This window comes from Cavia porcellus, unplaced genomic scaffold (assembly GCF_034190915.1).
Source record: "Cavia porcellus strain 051 isolate PalLab524CR breed Dunkin Hartley unplaced genomic scaffold, mCavPor4.1 scaffold_27, whole genome shotgun sequence".
Lineage (NCBI taxonomy): Eukaryota > Metazoa > Chordata > Mammalia > Rodentia > Caviidae > Cavia > Cavia porcellus.
This window is the reverse complement of record NW_026947510.1, coordinates 22,693,517-22,715,193: the sequence shown is the minus strand read 5'-3', so window position 1 is coordinate 22,715,193 and position 21,677 is coordinate 22,693,517. Positions and strand designations below refer to the sequence as shown.

At 37.6% G+C, this 21,677-nt stretch overlaps 2 protein-coding genes across 12 annotated transcripts in view; one reads left to right on the top strand and one right to left on the bottom strand.

Annotated features, from left to right (window-relative positions):
• Positions 1-8,798, top strand: part of Abi1 (abl interactor 1) — a 122,424-nt gene extending 113,626 nt beyond the window's left edge. For 3 of the 8 annotated variants that reach the window (XM_063238050.1, XM_063238045.1, XM_013145015.3), the window contains 4 exons: positions 683-859; positions 3,821-3,907; positions 7,552-7,737; positions 7,968-8,798. In XM_063238050.1, the coding sequence (XP_063094120.1) occupies positions 683-859; positions 3,821-3,907; positions 7,552-7,737; positions 7,968-8,143 (626 nt within the window). In that variant the 3' untranslated portion in view covers positions 8,144-8,798. The remainder of the gene's footprint in view (positions 1-682; positions 860-3,820; positions 3,908-7,551; positions 7,738-7,967) is intronic. The other 5 variants (XM_063238051.1, XM_063238046.1, XM_063238047.1 and 2 more) reach the window with 2 other exon arrangements.
• Positions 8,799-9,845: 1,047 nt separating this feature from the next.
• Positions 9,846-21,677, bottom strand: part of Pdss1 (decaprenyl diphosphate synthase subunit 1) — a 38,939-nt gene continuing 27,107 nt past the window's right edge. The window contains exons 8-11 of one of the 4 annotated variants that reach the window (XM_003463192.5): positions 18,984-19,064; positions 18,745-18,858; positions 13,186-13,266; positions 9,846-10,302 (exon numbers count right to left, since the gene is read on the bottom strand). In XM_003463192.5, the coding sequence (XP_003463240.1) occupies positions 10,162-10,302; positions 13,186-13,266; positions 18,745-18,858; positions 18,984-19,064 (417 nt within the window). In that variant the 3' untranslated portion in view covers positions 9,846-10,161. Of the gene's footprint in view, positions 10,303-13,185; positions 13,267-16,329; positions 17,581-18,744; positions 18,859-18,983; positions 19,065-21,677 lie in introns of those variants that run through there. The other 3 variants (XM_063238053.1, XR_010043803.1, XM_063238052.1) reach the window with 3 other exon arrangements.

Genomic DNA, 21,677 nt, shown 5'->3' with positions numbered 1-21,677 from the left:
ATAGTTACTGTACACAGTTCCTTATATAAAAAGGCGTTTTTGGATATAATCTATATAGGTACTTCCCTACTACAGTTTAAACCACTGTAGGTTACTCATCAAACCTAATACAATGTAAATGCTATGAATAGTTGTTACACTGTATTGTTGAACTTTTTTTGTTTGTTTGTTTTGTTATGTTTTTTGGTAATCGGGATGTGCTTGCCAGGTAAGCACTTACACCACTGAGCTAAATCCCTGGCCCTTGTTATACTGTATTGCTGAGGGAATGAATAAAGAGCATAAAAAATAAATGTTTAGTGTGGATACAGGTTTTTTTTCTTCAATATTTTATTAGGTTGGTTGGATCCATATATGTGGAATCTGTGGCAGCAGAGAGCCAACTGCATTATGAAATGCATAAAAGTTATATGTAGCATTAGCAAAACTATTCTGTGTTATGCTTTTTTGAAGGGTTTAAGAATGTTATGTGGTTACTTTTATAGCTTTCCACATAGTAGCTGTTTTTGTTTGCTTTCAATTTGAAGTAATCAGATTTTTATCTTCTTTTTTTTTCTTTGTTTTGCTATGGGCTTTACAAAGTAATAAATATTTCTAAGAGTTTCCACTCTTTGTTCTGTCCCCTGAGGTGGTTATAATGCTCAAGTCTCTTTGTTGGTTGCCTTTGACTAATGCTTTCCAGCTGCCCCGGGCTCGGCTCCTGGTTCCCAGTATGGCACAATGACCAGGCAGATTTCTCGACACAACTCTACCACTTCCTCGACATCTTCTGGTGGATACAGACGAACTCCCTCTGTGACTGCTCAGTTTTCTGCTCAGCCTCATGTTAATGGAGGTCCACTTTATTCTCAGAATTCAAGTAAGCTTGTGTTTCGCAGGCATACAACAGTAGTGGAGCTCCTCTCAAAGGAAATTATTTGAAACTGTTATTCTTGCCAGTGATAGACAACAATTGAAACCATGCTATTTGATATTTATTTTTGCTTTAGAATCTTAGTCCTAGAATCATAACTTGTTTATCACTTGTCCAAAATTTATACTAAAATTTATCAAATGCTTTAATATGCTATTTTCAATACAACAGAACACCTAGAGAACAGGAAAAAAATCACTAAAATAAATAAATTTATTTTTACTGGTGTGCTGGGGAGTTTGGTATAATGGTAAAATTAAAGACAAATAGTATGAAAAGTTACCTTTCAAATAGTAAAATGAAATTGCTGGCTATCACTTTTATGGCCATTAACTTACACTAAAATGAGTTCAGAACTACTTAGAAACATTTGTGATACTTGTTTAATTACTATCTTTGACTAATTCTAACAGTGGGAAGAATTCTTTGGATTTCTTTCTGTTCACCTAAAATTGCACATCTGAGTATTAATTGCTATCAGTGTTCAAAACTGATAAAATACTTTTAGCATGTAATGAGAAGTTTGAGCAGCTCAGGGTAGTCATTAAGTTCAAATTAAGTCCATATTAAGGTACTTAATGAAAATGAAAAAAAGAAAATGAAATCTCAAATAAACCTCTCGTCCAGTATTTGTCATTAGCTTAAGGTTGTGGTTACCAGGCATAGATCAAAATAGGGTTTTCCATGGAGCTTTTGTAATGGCTTTCTAGAGCTGCACCCTGTATTTACTGAAGAACCACTGCCAGTACTCCCAAGTTAACATTGGAAGTTGATTTAAGTTTTTTTCTTTTTTGAAGATTTATAATGTATGGCCTGAATATATATCTTAAGCAGAGATAAGGGAAAGCTCTTTCATTCACTTAAAATTTTTTAGAATTAGAGATTAATTGTTTTATAGCAAAAACTTGTAAAAATTGAAAACTACATTAGAAGAAATGTCAAAATATGAAGAAGCCAAATTTATGTGGCCTTTTCTCAAACTAGAATTTTCCTTCAAGCTAACAAAAAATTGTAAACTTCATTATTTAGAAATTTGCCTCACATTTCCCCTGGACATTTTTGATACTGAAGTTAGCTAGTGTCTGAATATTCTACAAATTAATAATTCACCTCACTAGTTTTATGAACTTTTCATTTTTTCATATTCTCCGTTTGAGATGTCATCTTTATGTTCATTATTTTTCTTTTCCCCATTTAGACATTTAAGTTACTCTATAAGTAGGATTATCTCACCTATACATGTTTATGTAGTTTTATTTTAGCAATACTTGGTGAGTTATTTTCCAGTAAGGCACTTTCATTAGCAAATATATACATTTGTTTGAATGCTAGAAACTAAATTGGCCTCAAATTTTAAATATATTATGTTTTGTCTAGCTATCCTTCAAGTTACTGTTGGTGTTGTATATTTTAATAGTATATAAATGTTTTAGTGTTTTGATGTGCATATTTTTCCTTTTGTCTAAATGTGATGCTAATGATTAGTATCTTCACAGTGTAGCTTTCCATTTTCTTTACATACTAACCAGCATGGCTAGTCACTAAAGGTTGTTTCTTTAAAAAACTGTAGGCTTGTGGGAATTACATTTGAAAAATCAAAACCTCTAAACTTTCATTTAACAGAATAAAGAAGATCAATACTTTAGTGAATTGTTATTTTTAGCCATAAAACAAATACTAATGCACATATGCTGCTTTAAGTTGTTGCTTCTTAGAAACCTGAACCTCTTTCAGATTTTTTCATGCTTACCACCAAAGTCTATGTTCTTGATTAACAGGAAACAGTTTTCTAAAAAATGATTTTTGGGAGCCAGTAAACTTTTTCTCAACGTGTAGTGTCACTTCTTGGTGACTACTGATAAACCGAATTTTGCTATCTAGCCTTACTTTTTCTGAGTTGTCTTTGGCAATTACTATTCTATTAAAATGAGAAGAAGTAGTAGTACATCTATGAGTGTTTATTTCTAGATTATATTTACAGGTTTTAAAAACACTGGCTGCCCAGAAAAGTGTTTGCTGTCAGTTTCCTATATATCAGGTCTTTTCTTGGAAGAAGTTTGAATATGTTTCAGGCTAACCAGTGATTTTGTAGAAATTAATACAAAGTATTGGCACACTTTAATTTATTCATCATCTCCTTTTTTCAAAACAGTGATAAAAAGTTCCCCCATCCCCTGGAAGTATGAATAAGTAACATGGTATAAAGAGTGTTTTTATTTCTTAGCAATATCTTAAAAAATTCAATTGCCTATTTATGTTTTACAAACAAGGGGCTCTGGAGAGTTGTGTATAAAATTAAATTAATACACTTATTTGTGTAATCAGCATGTATAATATTTGTTTATATTGGTCCTACTTTACAAAAAAAAGCCAGACAAAAAATCTGTTACTTTATAGAGTTATAGCAAAACCACAGTGTTCTGGAAACTTCTGTAGGTATTTCATTGTTAGGTATTTTAGAAGTCTTTTTTTTTTTTTTTTAAATCAGTACCAGGGATTGAACTCACGACTGCCTGCTTGCAAGGCAGGCGCTTATGCCGCTGAGCTAAATCCCCAGCCCCTAGAAGTCTTTAAGAGTTTGAAAATTTCATACCCTAAAATGAATGTGAGGGTAAATTTTAAAATTCCCCAAATAATATATAACATTAGGATTAAATTTAATATATGTATTCTTTTGTACATTTAGACAGTTGGCTAAGCACACTTGGCTTTAGGTTGGCTTGGGGGACATGAACTTGAAGAGAGTTCTTCAGATTTTTGTTTTGTTCTGTTTTGTTTTGTTTCATTTACAAACTGTTCTTTGCATACTTATGTTTGTGGTCCTTGTAACTGACTTCTGCTTTTTGTTTGTTTCCTTTTCTTTCCTTTATCTGTTTTACTTCCCCCATACTGTGTTGTTGCTACCAGTTTCTATTGCTCCACCCCCTCCCCCGATGCCTCAATTGACTCCACAGATACCTCTCACAGGCTTCGTGGCCAGGGTGCAGGAAAACAGTAAGTTTGGAAAACTGAGCTATCAAAGAATAGAGGCTGTCTCCTTATAGCATGCATGGCTGATGAGTCATTTTTCTTACTTTTACTGAGAAGCTAATATTATCTTGAACATAGGTACAGATATATTACTGAAACTGAAGAGCACGGTCTTCAGTTTTTTCTGTGTGCATGATTACTTACTCATATAAATTTCAAAACTACGGCTTTCTTAAGTGTGTGTGTGTGTGTGTGTGTGTGTGTGTGTGTGTGTGTATATGATCTGAAACCTTAAGATCTGATCTTTGCATAATACAAACTCCTACTTTTAGTAGTTACCAGATAATTACAAAATATTTTGTATTCTAACAAATTTATCAAGATACATTTTGAGATTATTTATGAGGAAACTAGTACAGATTTCCCCCCCTGAATTATTAAAAAAAATTTTAGGGAATACTTGTGGCTCAGATCTTTATATATAAATGGTTTTGAACATAGTTAAAAGGTTCATTGTTAAGAATAAGTAAATTATATTCATGCTGTCCATTTAATAGTGAGTGATAATGAATGTAGGTAGACCTCACTTCTTAATACAGGTCCGTAAGTTATTTCTGAATATGTAAATCTGTCAACTTTTTTAGGTCTTCTCTGAGGACCAGATTTAATGATTTTTGTGAATTGTTTCTAATCGACTTTAATCAGGCTAGACTCGTTTACGCTATTGCCTGATTAATTTTGAAGTTTGAGAAAATAGATAATTTTAATTACATGATCACAGCGAGTATTGTGTGGCAAAAAGAAAATTGCTGAATTGTATTATGCCAAAAAAATCGCTCAGGCTAAGATGGTAATATTGTCTGGTTGTAATCTACTTCATGTGGGACCTCTCTGTGGAAAGAAGTTTCAGAAGGTTTGAGCAAATGAGGAACACACATGATGAGCCCGTCGTTTAGGAGAATGTACTGTGGCAGCTTTCTCCCCATTCCCCCCCTTCCACCAGTCACATACTCATTTATTCAATATTATGTGTTAGGCTCTGAGAAGAACACAAATAATTTAAGACAAAGTCTTTGCCTTCAAGAAGTGTATAATCTACGGGTTTAATAGGAAACATTAGTTTCAAAATGTTGAAGTTTCTATCTTTTTTAAAAAAATTTTTTTGAGACAGGGTCTTACCATTGGTTCAGGCTAGCTTTGAACCCACTATGTAGCTCAACCTGAGCTGGAACTCGCTGTGGTCCTCCTGCCTCAGCCTCTTGAGTCCTGGAATTACAGCCATGCACCATCACATCCAGCTAAAATGTTGAAATTTCTGAATGTTAATGTTCCTTACTAAATATTAACTGCTACTTGAAAATTCTGCTCATTTAAAAATGACTGGGCCAGGGATTTAGCTGAGCTGCATAAGCGCCTGCCTGGTAAGTGCAAAGTTGTTTGACCCCCAGTACCAAAAATAAATAAACAAAAATAAATTTTAAAAAATAAAAATAAGTGACTCTTAAAAACAATAAGTGACTCATATTTTAAAAATAAGGAATTTAGGGTAAGTTACTGGTCCTTAATGCTGAAACAATTTAAAATTAAGCCACAAGCCACTTTACTTTATTGAACTACTGTATTGCTAAGAATTATTAGAAATAACTTAAAATTTGACATAATTGATATGAGTATTATGGATTCAAGGGTGATTGATAAATTTTTATGGATAGAAATCCATTATTGATGTACATTATTTTCAAGCACTTATGCTCATTGCTAAAAGACCTTTAATTATTTTAATTCTTTTCACCAAACATGAACTTGAGTGAGTTACTCTCCTTATACCACAGTTTCTCTGAGTTTATTTGGCATGTATTTTTAAAAAAATCATGTTAAGGCAGTTAAGAATAAACTGTACCACCACTTTAAATAGTTTGTGGATAACAAATTTTCTGTCTTTAAGATGGCCATTTTCTTTGGATTTTAAAGCTGGTGACAATAACTGTTAAACTTACAAGTTTATTAGTAAGTGTTTTGGTTTACAATGAGCCTGTAAATCAGCAGTGTGTTAGTATTCTTTTATGATTAGTAGCAGAAAAATTTTGTAAATTAAATGTGCATAATGCTATGTGGTATTATGCAAAGAAATAGATTGACTGACCTCCAGCCATATAATGAAAATATACTAATGTCGATTTACTGTAGTTGGACATAGAGGCATTCATGTAAAAACATGGAGGTAGTAAGTTGTGTATAATTCAAGAGCACTGGCAATCTAGGCAAGTGTATGTGATTTATCTGTTAAGCCAGGTTAAGCATATGAGTTTAATGTTGGGGTGGATTCATACCCATTTTCCTTTCTTCAATATTAGGAAGATTGGTAGAGGAGGTATCAGCAAAAATGCAGTGGATACATGCATGTTGTAGAAAAATAAATCACACACCCTTTGGACAGCTATTAGAGTAGTTTATCTTTTAATCACTGTTTTAATCCCCAGGGGTAAACAGAAATCACACAGTTGAAGTGCTGATGAGAGTAAGGCAGTTTACTATACATGTTTTAAATGGAACCTCTTGGTTAGAATGTTAGCACATTATTCCAAGTCAGATCAAGTAAAATTTAAATACCTGTATCAGTTTATATAAAATCTTTCCATTTATTTTCTGAACTTTCAATGAAATTTAATAGATCAGAAATTTAAGCATTAGTTGTGTTTTGAATTCTACACTAATGTATTGGTGTACTTACTACTTGGTATCATAACAGTTCAGTCAAAATGGTTCTAATTGTTTTCCCATTTCACTGTAAATACTTGGTTAGTTAAAAAGCATAAATGCATATTTAACATGGCAATTCAGAATTAGAAGTATGATTCATTTTATTGTTTTAAGTTTGTTTTTGTTTTTTATTTTATTATTACATCTTTCTTCAACACTTTATGTTTAAATCTTAATTGTGGTTCTGTTCTTAGAAAAATGGATCCTTCTTTAAGATCTGGCCTTTCCCTCATCTCATACTTCTGTTTGATTAGCAGTAATACAAAATTTTATCTTCATTAAAAAAACATTTAAAAATACTTAAAGATTTTCCACTAACTGGAAATTTTTCTTGTTAAAACTTTATAGGAAACCTACATACAGAAGCAGACCTGATACTACCAACTTTTTCTCTCCATTGAAACACAGTGAACAAAAATATGCCCACGTGAGACTTAGTTTTCTAGGTCACGGAAGCTAGTAGAAACCCAAAATTACAAGTGTGGATGAACACACAGCAAAAAAAACTATTCAACCATTAATATAGTAATATTTACTATAATTCAAATCACAAATATGAATAAGGTTTTATTTTAGGCAGCTAGAAAATAAGGTTTTATTTTAGACATTAAGAGTGATGTTTGTTTTGGCTTGAGCCTTGGAATAAGGAGACTTCTATAATCTTTAAAAGACATTGTTTCCTAACCTCTTGCATTCATTAATTTTTTATTTCTTGATAGTCTTATTTTAAGCTCGTTTTAATACTGCAGAATTACAAGTAGCATAAACTTTAACTCACCAAACTATTTCTAATCATTGCATGTTTTATTGTAGTGCATGCTGTATATGTTAGAGCTTTCTTACATCTTATTAATTTATACATTTCCATTTAGACCAATTTCTGATTCATATTATCTGAATCTTTTTAGTTGCTGATAGCCCAACTCCACCACCACCACCTCCACCAGATGACATTCCCATATTTGATGACTCTCCACCTCCCCCACCTCCTCCTCCAGTGGACTATGAAGATGAGGAAGCTGCAGTAGTGCAGTATAATGACCCATATGCAGATGGGGATCCTGCCTGGGCCCCCAAGAATTACATTGAGAAAGGTAAAGTGTCATCCCTCATCATAGAACTGATGTGTGATGGTCAGTACTTAATTTTAGAACTCTGGAAAACATTTGGTCCTGTTGCTGTTGCCCACTTTGCTGTAAGGATTAAAAATCTTCAAAAATTGTTGGTTTTGTTAAGACTATAGATTTAATTGGCATTATAATTTGATATTCAATTAAATACTGGATATAGAGCACTCAAGATATTTCGATTATTTTCTCCACAGTTGTTGCAATATATGATTATACAAAAGACAAGGATGATGAGCTGTCGTTTATGGAGGGTGCAATCATTTACGTGATAAAGAAGAATGACGATGGCTGGTATGAAGGGGTCTGCAACCGAGTGACTGGTCTCTTCCCTGGGAACTATGTTGAATCAATCATGCACTATACTGATTAATTTTTTATTTTTTAGCTTTTGAAGTAGATTCTTATTACTCAGTCATACTGTGGGACTATTATGGTTAACAGAATTGTCCTAAGTTTTTAAAAGTACCCATGTTTTCAGGCCATGCTGTCTATTGGTATATTTGAATGTCTCCTTCTTAGCATAAATCTCAGTGGCAGTTTGTATTTTGCTAAACAGCAATTTATACAATGGACTGCCCATAAATGATTATGCTTATATACTTATACATTGTTAACTTTATGACCAGCCTAAATATTCTGGGAAAGTGGGGCATATTTAACAAATCATGATTGAGACTACATTACGTTTCAGTGCATCATGGTTACTAATGCTATGTCAGACTAATACTAAAATCAGAAAACTTAAATGCTGGTGCTGGTCATACTTTTTGTTTAGATTCTCTCATTTTTAAAAACTATTTGTTTAAAGCATGCATAAAAGTTTATGTATTGAAATATACTTAAAAATTCCCAGATGCTTCCAATTTGTGTACCACTTCCTAGAATACTCATATTAGGTGAGTTGCTAAGGTCTTCATGTGAAACAAAAAGAATTATCTGTAATGTTGTAATTTGTAACTTAAGTTTTTTAATGAGTGAATTTGCATTATAAATTTTTCCATTCATAAATACATAAGTGAACCAAAGGTTTTTGTCCTTTCCTTCACTGGTTTTCTTTTTTAAAAATACAAAAACTGACCTATTGTTGAATTATGGTTCTATTTTCGCAATACATTAACTTGGAAAAAAAATTTCGCCTTATCTCAGTGTCCCAAAGCAATGTGATGGAGTTTTGCAGATTTAAAATCTGAGATGATTATTTACAAGTCAATCTACAGAATTCCTTTTTTAAAGTAACTTTTAAAGCAAAGGAAATGTTTCAAAGTCTACACACATCGTTCTATAGGTAAAATTCTTAAGGAATGCCATGGTAGTCCTTCTGTTTCACAGTGGACTGTTGTACACTGGTTCAATAAAAGGAACCCGTAAGCATTTTTTACATATTGTAAAAGTGGATGCAGTTTATTTGTGAATAGTCATTATTTAATTAATCCATTGCCTGGCATTAGCAACACAAGGTTTTAAAAGAATTGGGCAAGGTGAATCACGTGTTAGTGAAGAGATACACTTACATAACCAACAGATCTGTAGTGTCTTTTAACAAAATTGAAGTGTAACACATGCACTTTGTGTGTTTCGTTTTAACTCAAGGGAAGTTAAATGGATGTTTTTTTCTCTTTTTATCTTACGTATAATTCTTTATTGCTTAGGAATCTAAAGTAGAGCACTCCAGTGTGGGTTTCTGTGTACTAAGGATTTATTTGGATTTCAAATTTCAGTTATATACTGGGGGCGTTACAGACTTAAAACAGTATAGTAAATAGTGAGACTAATGCAAACACTTATTTCTGAAAATTAAAGACCATTATTGCTGCCAAATCAATGTGACTGCTTCATATACGTTTTGCCTTTAATTTTAAACAAAAGTATCATTAGTGATTCTACTTCCCTTTTTCAAGTTGAATGTTCCCTTAATTTGTATATAATCTGTTGTCTAATTTTTATGTGTAATCTTTTATAATAAACCATTCTATGTGAAATTTTGCATATTATTAAAATACAGCTAATGTGGATTTAGGTGCAGACCACACATTTTCTAAGCTGCCTCTTACGGCGAAACAACACAAGCCACATAAATTTTAACATTGATTGTTTATTTGTGCAATGGCTTCACATGTGGCTATTAACTGTGTAAACAATACCACATATAATCAAGATACCTCGATTAGACTTTATAAGGACCACAATGACAGATTCAGGTGTTTTAATTTCATTTAAAAAGTTTTCTGAAAAACTGCCAATAAAAAAAAAAACCTGCCCAACAGAAAGATTGAAATTATTTTTTAAAATGATTTCTGGTTATCTGCACACAAAGCAAACAAAGTACGTTCCACAAATTGTTTAGGCACAGTCTGGTAAAATAGCTGCCAGAAAGAACAAAAAGAATTATCATTTTTCTCTTGTGAGTACAATTTCTGAAAGCTGAATGAGGGCGTCTCTCTCTGGGGATGGTCGGAGTTTACTGATCTCCCTTATTGCTTCGTGGCAGTACTGCTGGGCGAGGTAGGTTGTTTGCTGCACACCATCACTCTGTGGGGAAGGGAACAAAGCACAAGTTACCGTGACTGGATCGGCTCTCAGGTTCGGGCTCCAATGGATTAAATCAGACTGTTGAGGTCAAATGAACGACGAGTGAGTCCTGCTCTTAACAGCCCAACTATGTTTCTTAGGTTCTCTTTCCAACTCATAGTTTTAGCCTTTTCTTTTTTAACTGAAGCAAATTTTTATTAGCGTACAAAGAAAGTGACTCATTTATCGAGTAGGTATCTTCTGTTTTTTACTTAAGTAATCAAGTTTTTTCAAAGTTCTAACAGGGTGTGGTAACATGCACCTGTAACTCCAGCACTTTGGGAGGCTGAGGCAAGAGGATCACAAGTTCAAACCCAGCATGGACAACTTAGTGACATCCTGTCTTAAAATAAAAAAAGGGCTGGACATGTGGCTTAGTGCAAAGGCCCTAAATTCAATCCAAGAACCACATCCACAAAGCAGGGGAAAAAAGCCTATTAAAATATATACCTCTATACAGAATTCTACATAACAAAGGAAATTTTTTAAATGATAAAGCATTTTCAATAAAGGGCTTATGATGAAAATCAACAGTTCCTTTCTCCTGAAAGCACTAGCTTTATCACTTATTTATCAGATATCCTGTTAAGAAGGATGTTTTAGCTTACTCATATTGTGTCTAATTTGATCATTATATTGCTGTCTTTAGTTCTTAATTCCTTTGTCATCATATAGCATCAACTGTCTTTGTAAGATGATGATACAGTGCTTGTGTCTTTAACTCTACCATTACATTCTATTTTGTAATTGTTTTTAATGTTGGTTTTTTTCTAAAAGCTGGACATATAATAAAATACCTATTACTTCTACAGTGTAAAAATACTGTGGAATGAAAGTCTTAACAGTATAATTTTATTTCCTTCCCCTTGGTTTGTGATCCCACTGTCATTTAGAGTAAAATATTTCTAACAATATGGTTGAAAGGCTTCTGGTTTTTTATGCTTTTCCAGTTGTTCAAAACATGACATATTTTAGTTGGCCATGCCCTTCTGTGCAGAGGCCTGCTGCCTATCTTGTTTCTATACATTTTGCTGAAGTACATTTGCAAATAACTTACACAAAAATACATAAGGGACATCAACTCTTTAGTCCTTCTGTGTGGAAATGACTTCCACCCACGGCTGACCTGATGGAGTGTGCAGTCCTCAGCTGAAGTGTCTCCTGGTTATCACTAGGAAGGCCCTGACTCACTGCTTTGTAGCACTCAGGGTCTGCCATGCAATGAACTAGTTTTAGTATCTCTTCTTGTGCAGGTGACCACATTTTGTTCTCTGCGTGTAGTATTTGTTGCAGCTGCAGCTTTTCTTTGGAGTCAGTTTTTCAGTCCTTTACAATTTCTTGAGAGATTGTTCTATTTTTTTAGTCTTTGTTTACCTTGGTTTCTTTTGTTCAGCAAGCTTTAAATCAACTCTAGTAATACTGAATTGTTCATTCATATATAGGGACAGAGTCCAGAAGCTGGGATATACAGGGCACTGTAGTATAGAGGTGTTGGAGAACATCTGGAGAAAAATCTTACCGATTTTTTTTCCCCTAGGTGCTTTACTGGCTAGGCCTGTTTCAGCAAAACAGCAACGAGGCTTCTGTACAAAGAGGCACAGCAAAGTAAAGTGCTGTATTTTGATTACTTACAGACTATTTCAGTATTTTGCCTAAGAGGTATAATTTTCTTCTTTTTAGTCCTATTTCTTACTGCAGCCTTTTGTCTCTTTGTAACCATGTGTTCAACCAGAGGTTGAAACAACCTTTATAGAAATCATGTGTAAGGAGCTGGGCATACTGGCATATACCTGTAATTCCAGCACTTCAGAGGCTAAGGCAGGATGAGTACCACGAATTCAAGGCCAGCCTGGGCTACAGAGTGAGTTCAAGGCCAGCGTGAATTGCAGTGAAACCCTGTCTCAAAAAGACCAACAACAACTGTGTCTACTGAACATAGGCAGACATGTTTTCTTTCTGGTTATTATTCCTTAGACAATACTACTGACAGCATTTACAGCATAGGGTAGGAGGCATAAGTAATCTAGAGATGCTGTGAATGTACATGGGAGGATGTGTGTAGGTTTGGCAGTGCTTTGGAAGGGGCTTTAGCATCCATGGATTTGGATACCCAAGGGGGATCTTGGAACCCATGCCCCTGAGATACTGCAGGATATTTGGCATATTGCTTCTGAAACCAGAACTGCTCTCCAGGGTTCTTTACTGGCTACAGCACCATCTTATACTGAGTTTTTATAATCCTGCCAAACCACTCTCTTTATGATACGTAATAGTAAAGTTAAACAGAAATCTATCCTTTTGAATGAGTTTTGGTTTTGTAAACTTTTTAAATCTGAAAGGTAGTTATTTCAAGCATCACCAGGAGTTTGGATCTCAGACCACATACAGTTAACTAACATTTTGAAACTATACAAAAGATCCTGTTTTAAAAGAAAAGTTGAGAAAATATATGGCAGTATATCTTAAACATTTGGCTTCTGAACAGTTAAACAGTTCTTCCTTTAGAAGAATGACATTAATATAAATCTATAATTGCCTATGAGCATTTCTTTGTAAGATTTACTGGGTGGATGAGTAGATCGTTTTAGTAAGTCTTGCCGTAGTAAAGATGAGGGCTTGGACTAACTTGTCAGTCCCAGGACCTGAGTGGTGCTACTGATGGGCATGGAAAAGACTGCTTTAGGACAAAGAAGCTCTTAATACACAAGTCTTGCCCAGGGTCAGTTAAATTATTTGAGCCCCGTATTGTCCAAGGAAATTAAAAATGAGAAAAACTTTATCTATTTTGTTAATAAAGTTGTGGCATTGTGCCTGATGCTGACATCCTTTTCAAAATAATCCTACCTGGAAAACGTATTGTCGAGCTCTGTCCACGTCTCCCGGCAAACTGAACCGTCTCATTATCATGGCATTCATTTCTGGGAACTAACAATAAAGGCATTTATTTATTGTCCCTAGAAGAATCAAGTGTTTTCACACTAATTTGTAATAGGTAGTAATAAAAAACCCAAAACGATGTCTAAGTGGCTCGATGGCACTGGGGTGCGGTAAACTAGCAGTTAAAAGAAGCTGTGCTAGCACAGACACCCGCTGTCTGCCCAGGGATGGCAGTGATGCATGGAAAGGAGTGGCCACTGGTCCTGTGCATTTTGGTGCTCTGTTCTCTCCTTGGTCCAGTTCTGAGAGAAACGAGGAACAAAGTACTTCTCCAGAATCTCACTTAACACCCCCAATTCTGAAACTTTAGATTGTAGCCTGAGTCTCTGAACAAATTCCTAGGCACCTCTGGTTCATAACGTTTTGAGACCCACTGGCTTAGGATGAGGGAGGAATCTAGCATTCTGCCTGCAGTGCTAAACTGAAGAGCACTGAAAGCTGTTAAGATTACTGGGCGGAGGAGGGGTGAGCACGGCTCCAGAGAAGGGCTGCTTGATGTTGCAGTCATGAGGCAGCTAAAATACAGTTGCCTGTGCCCCACTCCCAGTGATTTGGTTATACTGGCTTGGGATTTAGCCTGTGCACCAAGATTCTTTTTAAAGTTTCCAGGTATTCTTAATATGTAGCCAACTGAATTAAAGGAGAGGTACCATCTGGTAGTGCTAAAAAAGACCAGAATTATCCTGATGGTAATAAAATGAAAGAAGATACAAAAGACATCAAAAAGGAAATTTGTATTCTACAGTTCTTAGTAACCACTTAGGAGAACTGCACCATGGACAGGAAACGAGGATAACAGATCACTTCCTAGTTCGAGGCCCGAGTCCTGATTCTGCCATCGTCTGCCACAGCTGACTGAGTCCCTTATCTCTGGTGTCTCAGCTTCACTTGCCTCATGATCTCAAATCCCTGACTTATAAGTCTGTAGCTGTGGAATAAGAGGAAGGAGTGTTTAGTCTTGGACACTTCAGTGCTTAAAAGCAGCTGCCAGTTTTTCCCTGGAAGTGAGCCTGAAGGATGAAGTAAGTTGTCCTGTAACCATCACCATGGTATGAGTAATTCTGGATGAAAAAATGGCACACATGGGAAAACCTTACCCAATGGTGGCAGATGAGAAAGAATGTTTTCAGGGCAAAATTTGATGGAATACATACTCCTCTACTGTTGCCTCAAACATACGTAGTGTGGTCCTGGCCACTGACCTTTGTGTTTCCTAATGAGGTCTCTGTCCTAGTGATTCTCTCTGCCCTGCAGTGTCTGTCATCCAGTCTTAGTATGGTTTAATTTCTTGTTATTTAGATGTACTTAACATGCAAGATTGCTAACATTCTTAAAGAATTTAAACTGTGCCAGAGATATAACTCAGTAACACAGCACCTGCCTGGCAAGCATAAGGTTCTGTGTTTGATTCCCGGAAAAAAACAAACAAATGAAAAACCACACAGGCCTTAACAGAAACAAATCAGGAAAGCTCCAGTCAAAACTTTTTTTTTTTTTTTTTTTTTTTTTTGTGGTAAAAAAACCACATCAGGTAGCCATTTGTTTTAGTTTAGTTATTTAAATACCACATTCCAAAATATGATCTTGCCTGAGTACCTACTGTAAAATTAACCTGTTTATAGTGTGGTAAAACATGCTGATTTTTCCTTTAAAAAGCAAAATTTGAAACCATATTTGCATTGCATGTAACTACAATTTTAAACAAGTATATACAGTTTTAATACGCAAATATCAAACTTCCTGCAAGGCATTCCCCAGCCCCTTCATGTGTATGTAGAGAGAAGTAAGAAATGGGAAGAAGAATTGTCTACTTACAGACTTGGTGAGAGGTAGTATTTTTGCTCAGACTCTGTTTTTAAGAGTAGGAAAGCAACCTGTGAATGAGTCAGACTCTACATCTGTGAAATCCATCCATAAACTACAAAGGTGATCAGTAAATGAGAGTGAGTTTACCCAAACACAAGTGGGTAACTAAGGCATCAGCCAGTCACGACAGCAGAAAGCTTGGGCAGCTGCTGCAGGGCTGCTGATGGCAGGTGGAAATATGGCTACAGGCTGACATTTAGATCTGTTACCAAAGAAGAGAGGCACAAGAAAACGTTTTTTTAAAAAGATTTAAAAAAACCCTGACATTTCCATTTTTTTCTAAAGATTTTAAGATCCAATCAATATATCCTTGAAAGATTTAGCATGAGTTTTCTGTTCTTAAAAGTACACACACACACACACACACACACGCACACACGCACACACGGAATACTGCAGTCTCCAGAAATCCTGAAACTTTCTTAGCTTTATTTTTTTTGTCTTTTTCGTTATTGGTACCAGGGATCGAACTCATGACTGCCTGCTTGCAAGGCAGGCGCTTATGCCGCTGAGCTAAATCCCCAGCCCCGTTAGCTTTATTTTTTTGTAGTGCTACGGCCCAAACACAGGGCTTCACCCATACTGAGCAAGTGCCTACTACTGAAAATTTTCTCAACTTCCCTTACCATTTGCTGACAGCCAGGAAATGCCTTTAGGGAGATGTCAGGAAATTTTAGGACAACCTCCCATGCCAAGTAAAAAAGGCAGTTTCCCAAGATTGCCTGTCTGGTCCATGGAAACTTAGTCAGGGTCAGATGAAACTGTTTAAACAACACCTAATCTGCTGGCCACTGTGGTACATGTCTGTAATCCCAGCATTCGGGAGGCTGAGGCAGGAGAACTGCTGTAAGTTGAGTTCAAGGCTAGCCCAAAGTGCATAGTGAGACCCTGTTTCAAAAAGACAATAAAAACACAAACAAACAAACAGTAATCTGCAAACAAAACATCTACTTACAAAACAGGGCTACAAACACTCTCGAACTACTGCATGGGTGTATTAATGAGAAATAAGGAGTAGCGGACCTGTAGTGACCTTGTGCTGTTAGCGCGGGGCACACGGGCTTCCCAGGGAAGCACCCAGGTTATATGAGCTGAATGAAGAACAGTGAGGTGTTAGACAACTCATCACCTATTAATTTTATCAGCAGTAACCACACCGAGTACAGAACACTGGGTCTTAGAAGATTTGGGAACAGTCAATGGCCCTCTGTGCCATTTACCAGATGTTTAATTTTGGCCAGGCTTGAGCAGCAGCTTCTTATTTATAAAATAGACATCAGAATATCTACCACAAAGGGGAATTGTAGGATTAGATATAAAGTGTCAAAGAATCCTTTATAAATTATATAGAACACATTTTCATTAACTGAAGATACACAGCAGTTCTTAATGTTATTTTTGGAACTGCTTTACCCAAAATTACTTTAACTTCTAATAAATCTTGGTAAGAATCCTTTTTTTTTTTTTTTGACAATGTAACCCACAGGAGAGTATAAACTTGGTGTTTTATTTGAAAATAATTTATGAATACATATTTGCCTAACAATAATTACATACTTGATTAACTTTTGGCCCATGTGCCAGAAGACAAAAAAAGAAAAATCAGCCTGCTTATGAAATAAAGTGTTGTCCGGAGTCACTTCCTGCTTGGCCTCAACAAGTGTTCCCTTTTTGAGGGTGAGGCTGCCCTGTGCCTTTGTAATCTCTCTTCCCCACTGCTTTACGGGCGAGGAAAAGTGCTGTCTGGTGAGAATGAGTAGAGGCCTTATGACCCTGGGACTTCCCAGGGAAGCACACGCAGTTGTGGTTTGAGGGCACTGCAGCCCTTCATTGTTCCTTTTCCTTGTGTCCTATCCCCTGCACGTCAGCATTTTCCTGCCTACTGTAGATTACCAACAGATTGGTGTACAGGAGGGGCCTGCCCTGCACCCCAACCCCGCCATCCCGTGCACTATGTCTGAACGCAGAATGAGCCATTACTCCTAGTGATGAGGCCACACTATTCTCAACTAATCATCTTAGTTTAGGGCGCACTCAATGGTTAGAATCACAGGCTCATAAGAACTACCAATCATTGCTGAGATTGCTAAAAGCATAGCAACCAAAATTTTTAGTAGATTATAAGCCGTTTTAGAGAAACGCCTGTTTCTTCATCATCCTAATATGGTCATTTCAGGGCCTCCCTGAATGAAGCCTTCACACTCTTCTTTCCTTGTCTTCACTGACTGGTATCTGAGGGCACTAAGTGGGACCATACCTTTACATTTCCATGGCTTTGGATGATGATTCTTGTGTGGGTTTATGGCAAAACAGAAAATGTTCTCCACTTGTAATATAGTAAAGGCGGCTTTTACACACTTTTGCCAGAATTTGGCATGTATTCACTGCACTCCTTTCACTCCTCACCTCAGCCTCAAAATTTTGAGAGGTTAGAACCTGGTGAAGAGGACAAGTGTTTCCAGCAAGTATCCAACATCGCCACGCATAGCCCCCACTCCTCAACTGCTGCTGAACATCGCCTGGGCCAGCATCTGGGGAAGCGCCTCCTCTGGGCCAGTTCACCTCTGCCAGATGGAGGTGAGAGATGGCCTCTCCTGGACTGACCAGATGCTAACCAGAGGGAAGGGCACTGGCTTCTGTGTTGAAATGGAACCAGCGAGTGCTATAGCTGATGTGACTTACTCTTTGTGAGTTTGAAGAAAACAGCCAAAATCTGACAGACCAAAAAGCTAGCTTTTGTTTTTTCTTTTTGTTGAGTACTGGGAATCACACTCAGGACCTTGTGCTTGCTAGGCAAGCGTGTATACCACTGAGCTATATCCCTGGCTCCAAAGGTAGTTTTTTATTTTAGGACATGGTGATGAACATCTCAATGTTCTGCTAAATAATGAATTAAATGCCACTGAGATGAAACTCCATTTTAATAATGTTTAGTACCAGCTAATGGCCCACTTATTTCCACTGACATCTGGTACAGCCAGAAGCAGCATGGCCAGGGTCCAGACAGCCTGTGCAAATGTCTGCTCTGTAAGTCACACAGCATCTTCCATATTTCCAAAGCTTTTCATTCATATTAAGGATGAAACTTTACTTCCTTCTTTCCTTGCCAGTCCCCTACGTAGCTCTAGTGTATTCCACTGATTAACTGACATTTTGAGGCAATGACTGAGCAGTGAAAGGCCCATTATGCCAGAACTGAGGAATTTCTCAGAATTTCTTAGGGTTGGAGGCATCCACACATTCTAGTCCTACAATTAAGATGTGGAAACCATTCACCTTGCCATTGCCCAAAATAGATGCGATAAATCATGCTTCCTTAAGTGTATACAGCACTTCACAGTTTATAAGACAGCAAGTATTATTTCAGTAAATCCTCTTGACACTCTGGGGTCGGGGATTATAATTACAGATAAGGCTTAGAGGTGAAATGATTGACCCCAACACATCAGTCATGAAACCAGGATCAAATCTAGATCTTTGGTCTCTTCTCTTACTGTGTCCCCAGCTATTCCTTATCTCAGCCTTCCTGTCAGCTGTTTCAAGAGACCGTGGTCCTGCAGGGCCACCAAGCAGCGTATTGAAGGCATCTTGTGAACCTACCTGCCGGCATGCAAATAGGACTGGGCCAGTGGCTAACCCGAGCTTCAGGTCGGTGGATGTCGGTTTGCCCATCTGTTCGGAACATGAGGTGAAGTCCAGCACATCATCTATGAGCTGGGGAAAGGAAGGGATGTGAGAAGCATCCCCATGCCACCGCCCTCTGCTGATCCAGTCATACTCTGGGGAAGGGCCAGCTTTCCGGCCGTGCAACCTTTCTTGTGGGGAAGGCACACACCAACCTGAAAAGCCATTCCCACATTTCTTCCATATTGATAAGCGATCTCATGCACCGCTGGGTCTGGGCATCCCAGGACAGAGACCTAAAAAGCAAACAAGATTTGGAGATAAGTTATTGGCAGCCAAGCCAGGATGAAAGATCAGTCATATAGTCACTTGAAGAAGAGGCATTGGGGCTACATCATACAGTATCAGACACACTATCAAAAGAAGGTTCAACAGATACAAATTATTCCTACTTTTTCTATTTGGCAGCAGTAGGGACTGACCCAGGGCCATCCATATGTTACGCAAATGTTCTATCACAGTTATATCCCCAGGCTATTTTCTTAAATTTTAAGAAAATGATATCCCTTACCTATTCCCACTTCTTTCAGAAAAGAATAAGCAGCCTTTGCCAGTGCTTAAGAAGAACTGAGCTATGATGAGATGTGTTCTGCCAGTCCTATGCTAGGTAAACCTTTCTGTCCTGAAAAAGCAGATGACAATGTGTGAAATGCGGGCTCCCAGTACGCAGCATGTCAGTCCAAATACTGCGGGCTGCACAGCCACTTCGGCCTCCTTTCTGTACCATCAACCTGTGTGCAGCTTGTTCTTTTGGTAACTGCTGGTGACTCTCACTTCTGAACACAGCTGTCACTTGCTGTACCTGTCACAGCCTCGAGTATGTCTGGACAGTGTCTCACTTCAAGGATCTTCCCTGATCCTACTATTTCTGTAATGTAACTGTATAAAATACTGCATTTCCCCCTTGTCAGTGTCAGGGAGAAATAGGACTTTAAAAGTCTTTTTGAAACCATGAAGGAATCTGTCTGGTGCCAGCCTGAGTGTATTTCCCACTGCCCTGCAAAGCATGCTAAGCAGGTCTACTCACACTTTCGAAAAACAGAGACTAGGTCCAAACCAAAGCAGGATAAGGAGAGACACCCTGCTCTACTAGAGAGGAAGTATTTCTATTGACTCTCAGTGAAAAAGCCAGATGGAGCTCTTCACAGCTGTCTTCTACAATGCGTCATGGGTGATAAATGTCCCTGTTCCTGACCTTCAGTCCATCTCTGTGGTCCTGTCCGGCTCTATCTTGCCCCGGCAAGGTATATGGGGGCTGGCTCCACAGTGAGACTGCCAAGGTCATACTTAACGCCCTGATAACCGCCATGTCCCCGTAGCATGCTGTGTTTCAGTTTCCTCATCTGTGAAATGCACCTACTGTAGAGGGTTAATGAGAAATAAATGTGATCCTACGCCTAACCACTAAGCAACTTTGCCTGGCTTCTAGTTAAAGCTCAATCTGTATTTGCTATTATTATTAATGATCCTCCTCATTTTTCTCCCTGGATCCAGAACCAGGAGCCAGGGCAAAGTCCATGCACCTCTGCTATTTAAAGTCAGATCATGTAATGTCCTCAGCTCCGAGAATGTTTTTTGACTACTTAATGTAGCCTGTGCTGTAATGGTTGGCCACAAGTACAGGATAAAACGCTCGTAACTGTTTCCAACAGTATAGACCTGACCATGCTCTATAGAGGAGAGAGCTCTGTGGGCCCACATGGGGGCAATTTAAAAACTTAAGCAGCTAAGACATCCAGTTGGCTCAGAGAATGAGAGCAGAGCTAGGTCTGGGCAGGCTGGAATATGCTGAGCTCAGAAAAGAAAGATGGTCCTTTTTCCTAGAGAGAAAATAACTAATAACAAGCAATTTCCTGTAGTGAGATTGTTATTTTATCTATACAAAGCCACTCAGAAGTATACACGTTCTGAAAAAAAAGTCTTAAATATGATTAGCATTTTGCATTACTTTAGTTAAAACTCAAAGTATCACATACATATTAATTATGGAACTTCTGCTGCCGGTGTTTCATCAATTCCTGAGCACTTGCCATGTGCTGGACATCATTCTCAGATTTCTCACATAGAGGGTTAAGAGTTGTTACACGGTGAAGAGATGAAGGAATCGGCGTCTCATCCAAATGCTTTACCCCACAAAATCGCCCCCAATCACTCTGCAGTTTAGCTTCTGAGGGATCCCAGAAGCTCGCAGAGGTCAAGGACGGTACGAGTGTGCACAGTGAGGCCTGCTCTGGGCCTTGTCTGCAGGCTGCCGCTCTCTCCATGTGGAGGAGTTATGTTTGTTCTTGGGTTTAAACTCCTGGAGCCTGTGGGCCGCCGCAGTGTGTCCTGACCCCTAACTAGGCTAAGCACAGTCTGGATCTGTGGCAAGCTATCAGGAAACAACACCGGGACTAGGAAAATTGCATGCAACAGGCACAACATGGGAAAAAGAAGTGCGCAGACAGGAGAGGCTCGAGCTTGCACTTAGCTCTGGAGAGATGCAGCAGGTCCTGTTGCAGGTGGGTGGAGCACGGAGAACGACTGAGTCAGAGATGGTGGAGTTCAGTTAATTGGCCTGAAGAAGTGCATCTTTGCCCTGCGAAAGGGGCTCTCCCATACCAGATTCTCCTGAGCCTCACCCTGGAGGTGGGAGCTATTGTTTGCACTAGGCAGAGGAACCGCTTGACATGTAGCAAGGACTGATTCCTGAGGGATATATTTGTACTACTACAGGTTAAAATATATATTCTGATGCTTAAATGTATATATTTTGTTTTTGTTAAAAATAGTAGAACTAAAGAGCTACCATTAATTACAGAAAATGGTATCAAAACAGAATATTTCTGAAAATACTGAAACAGAACATA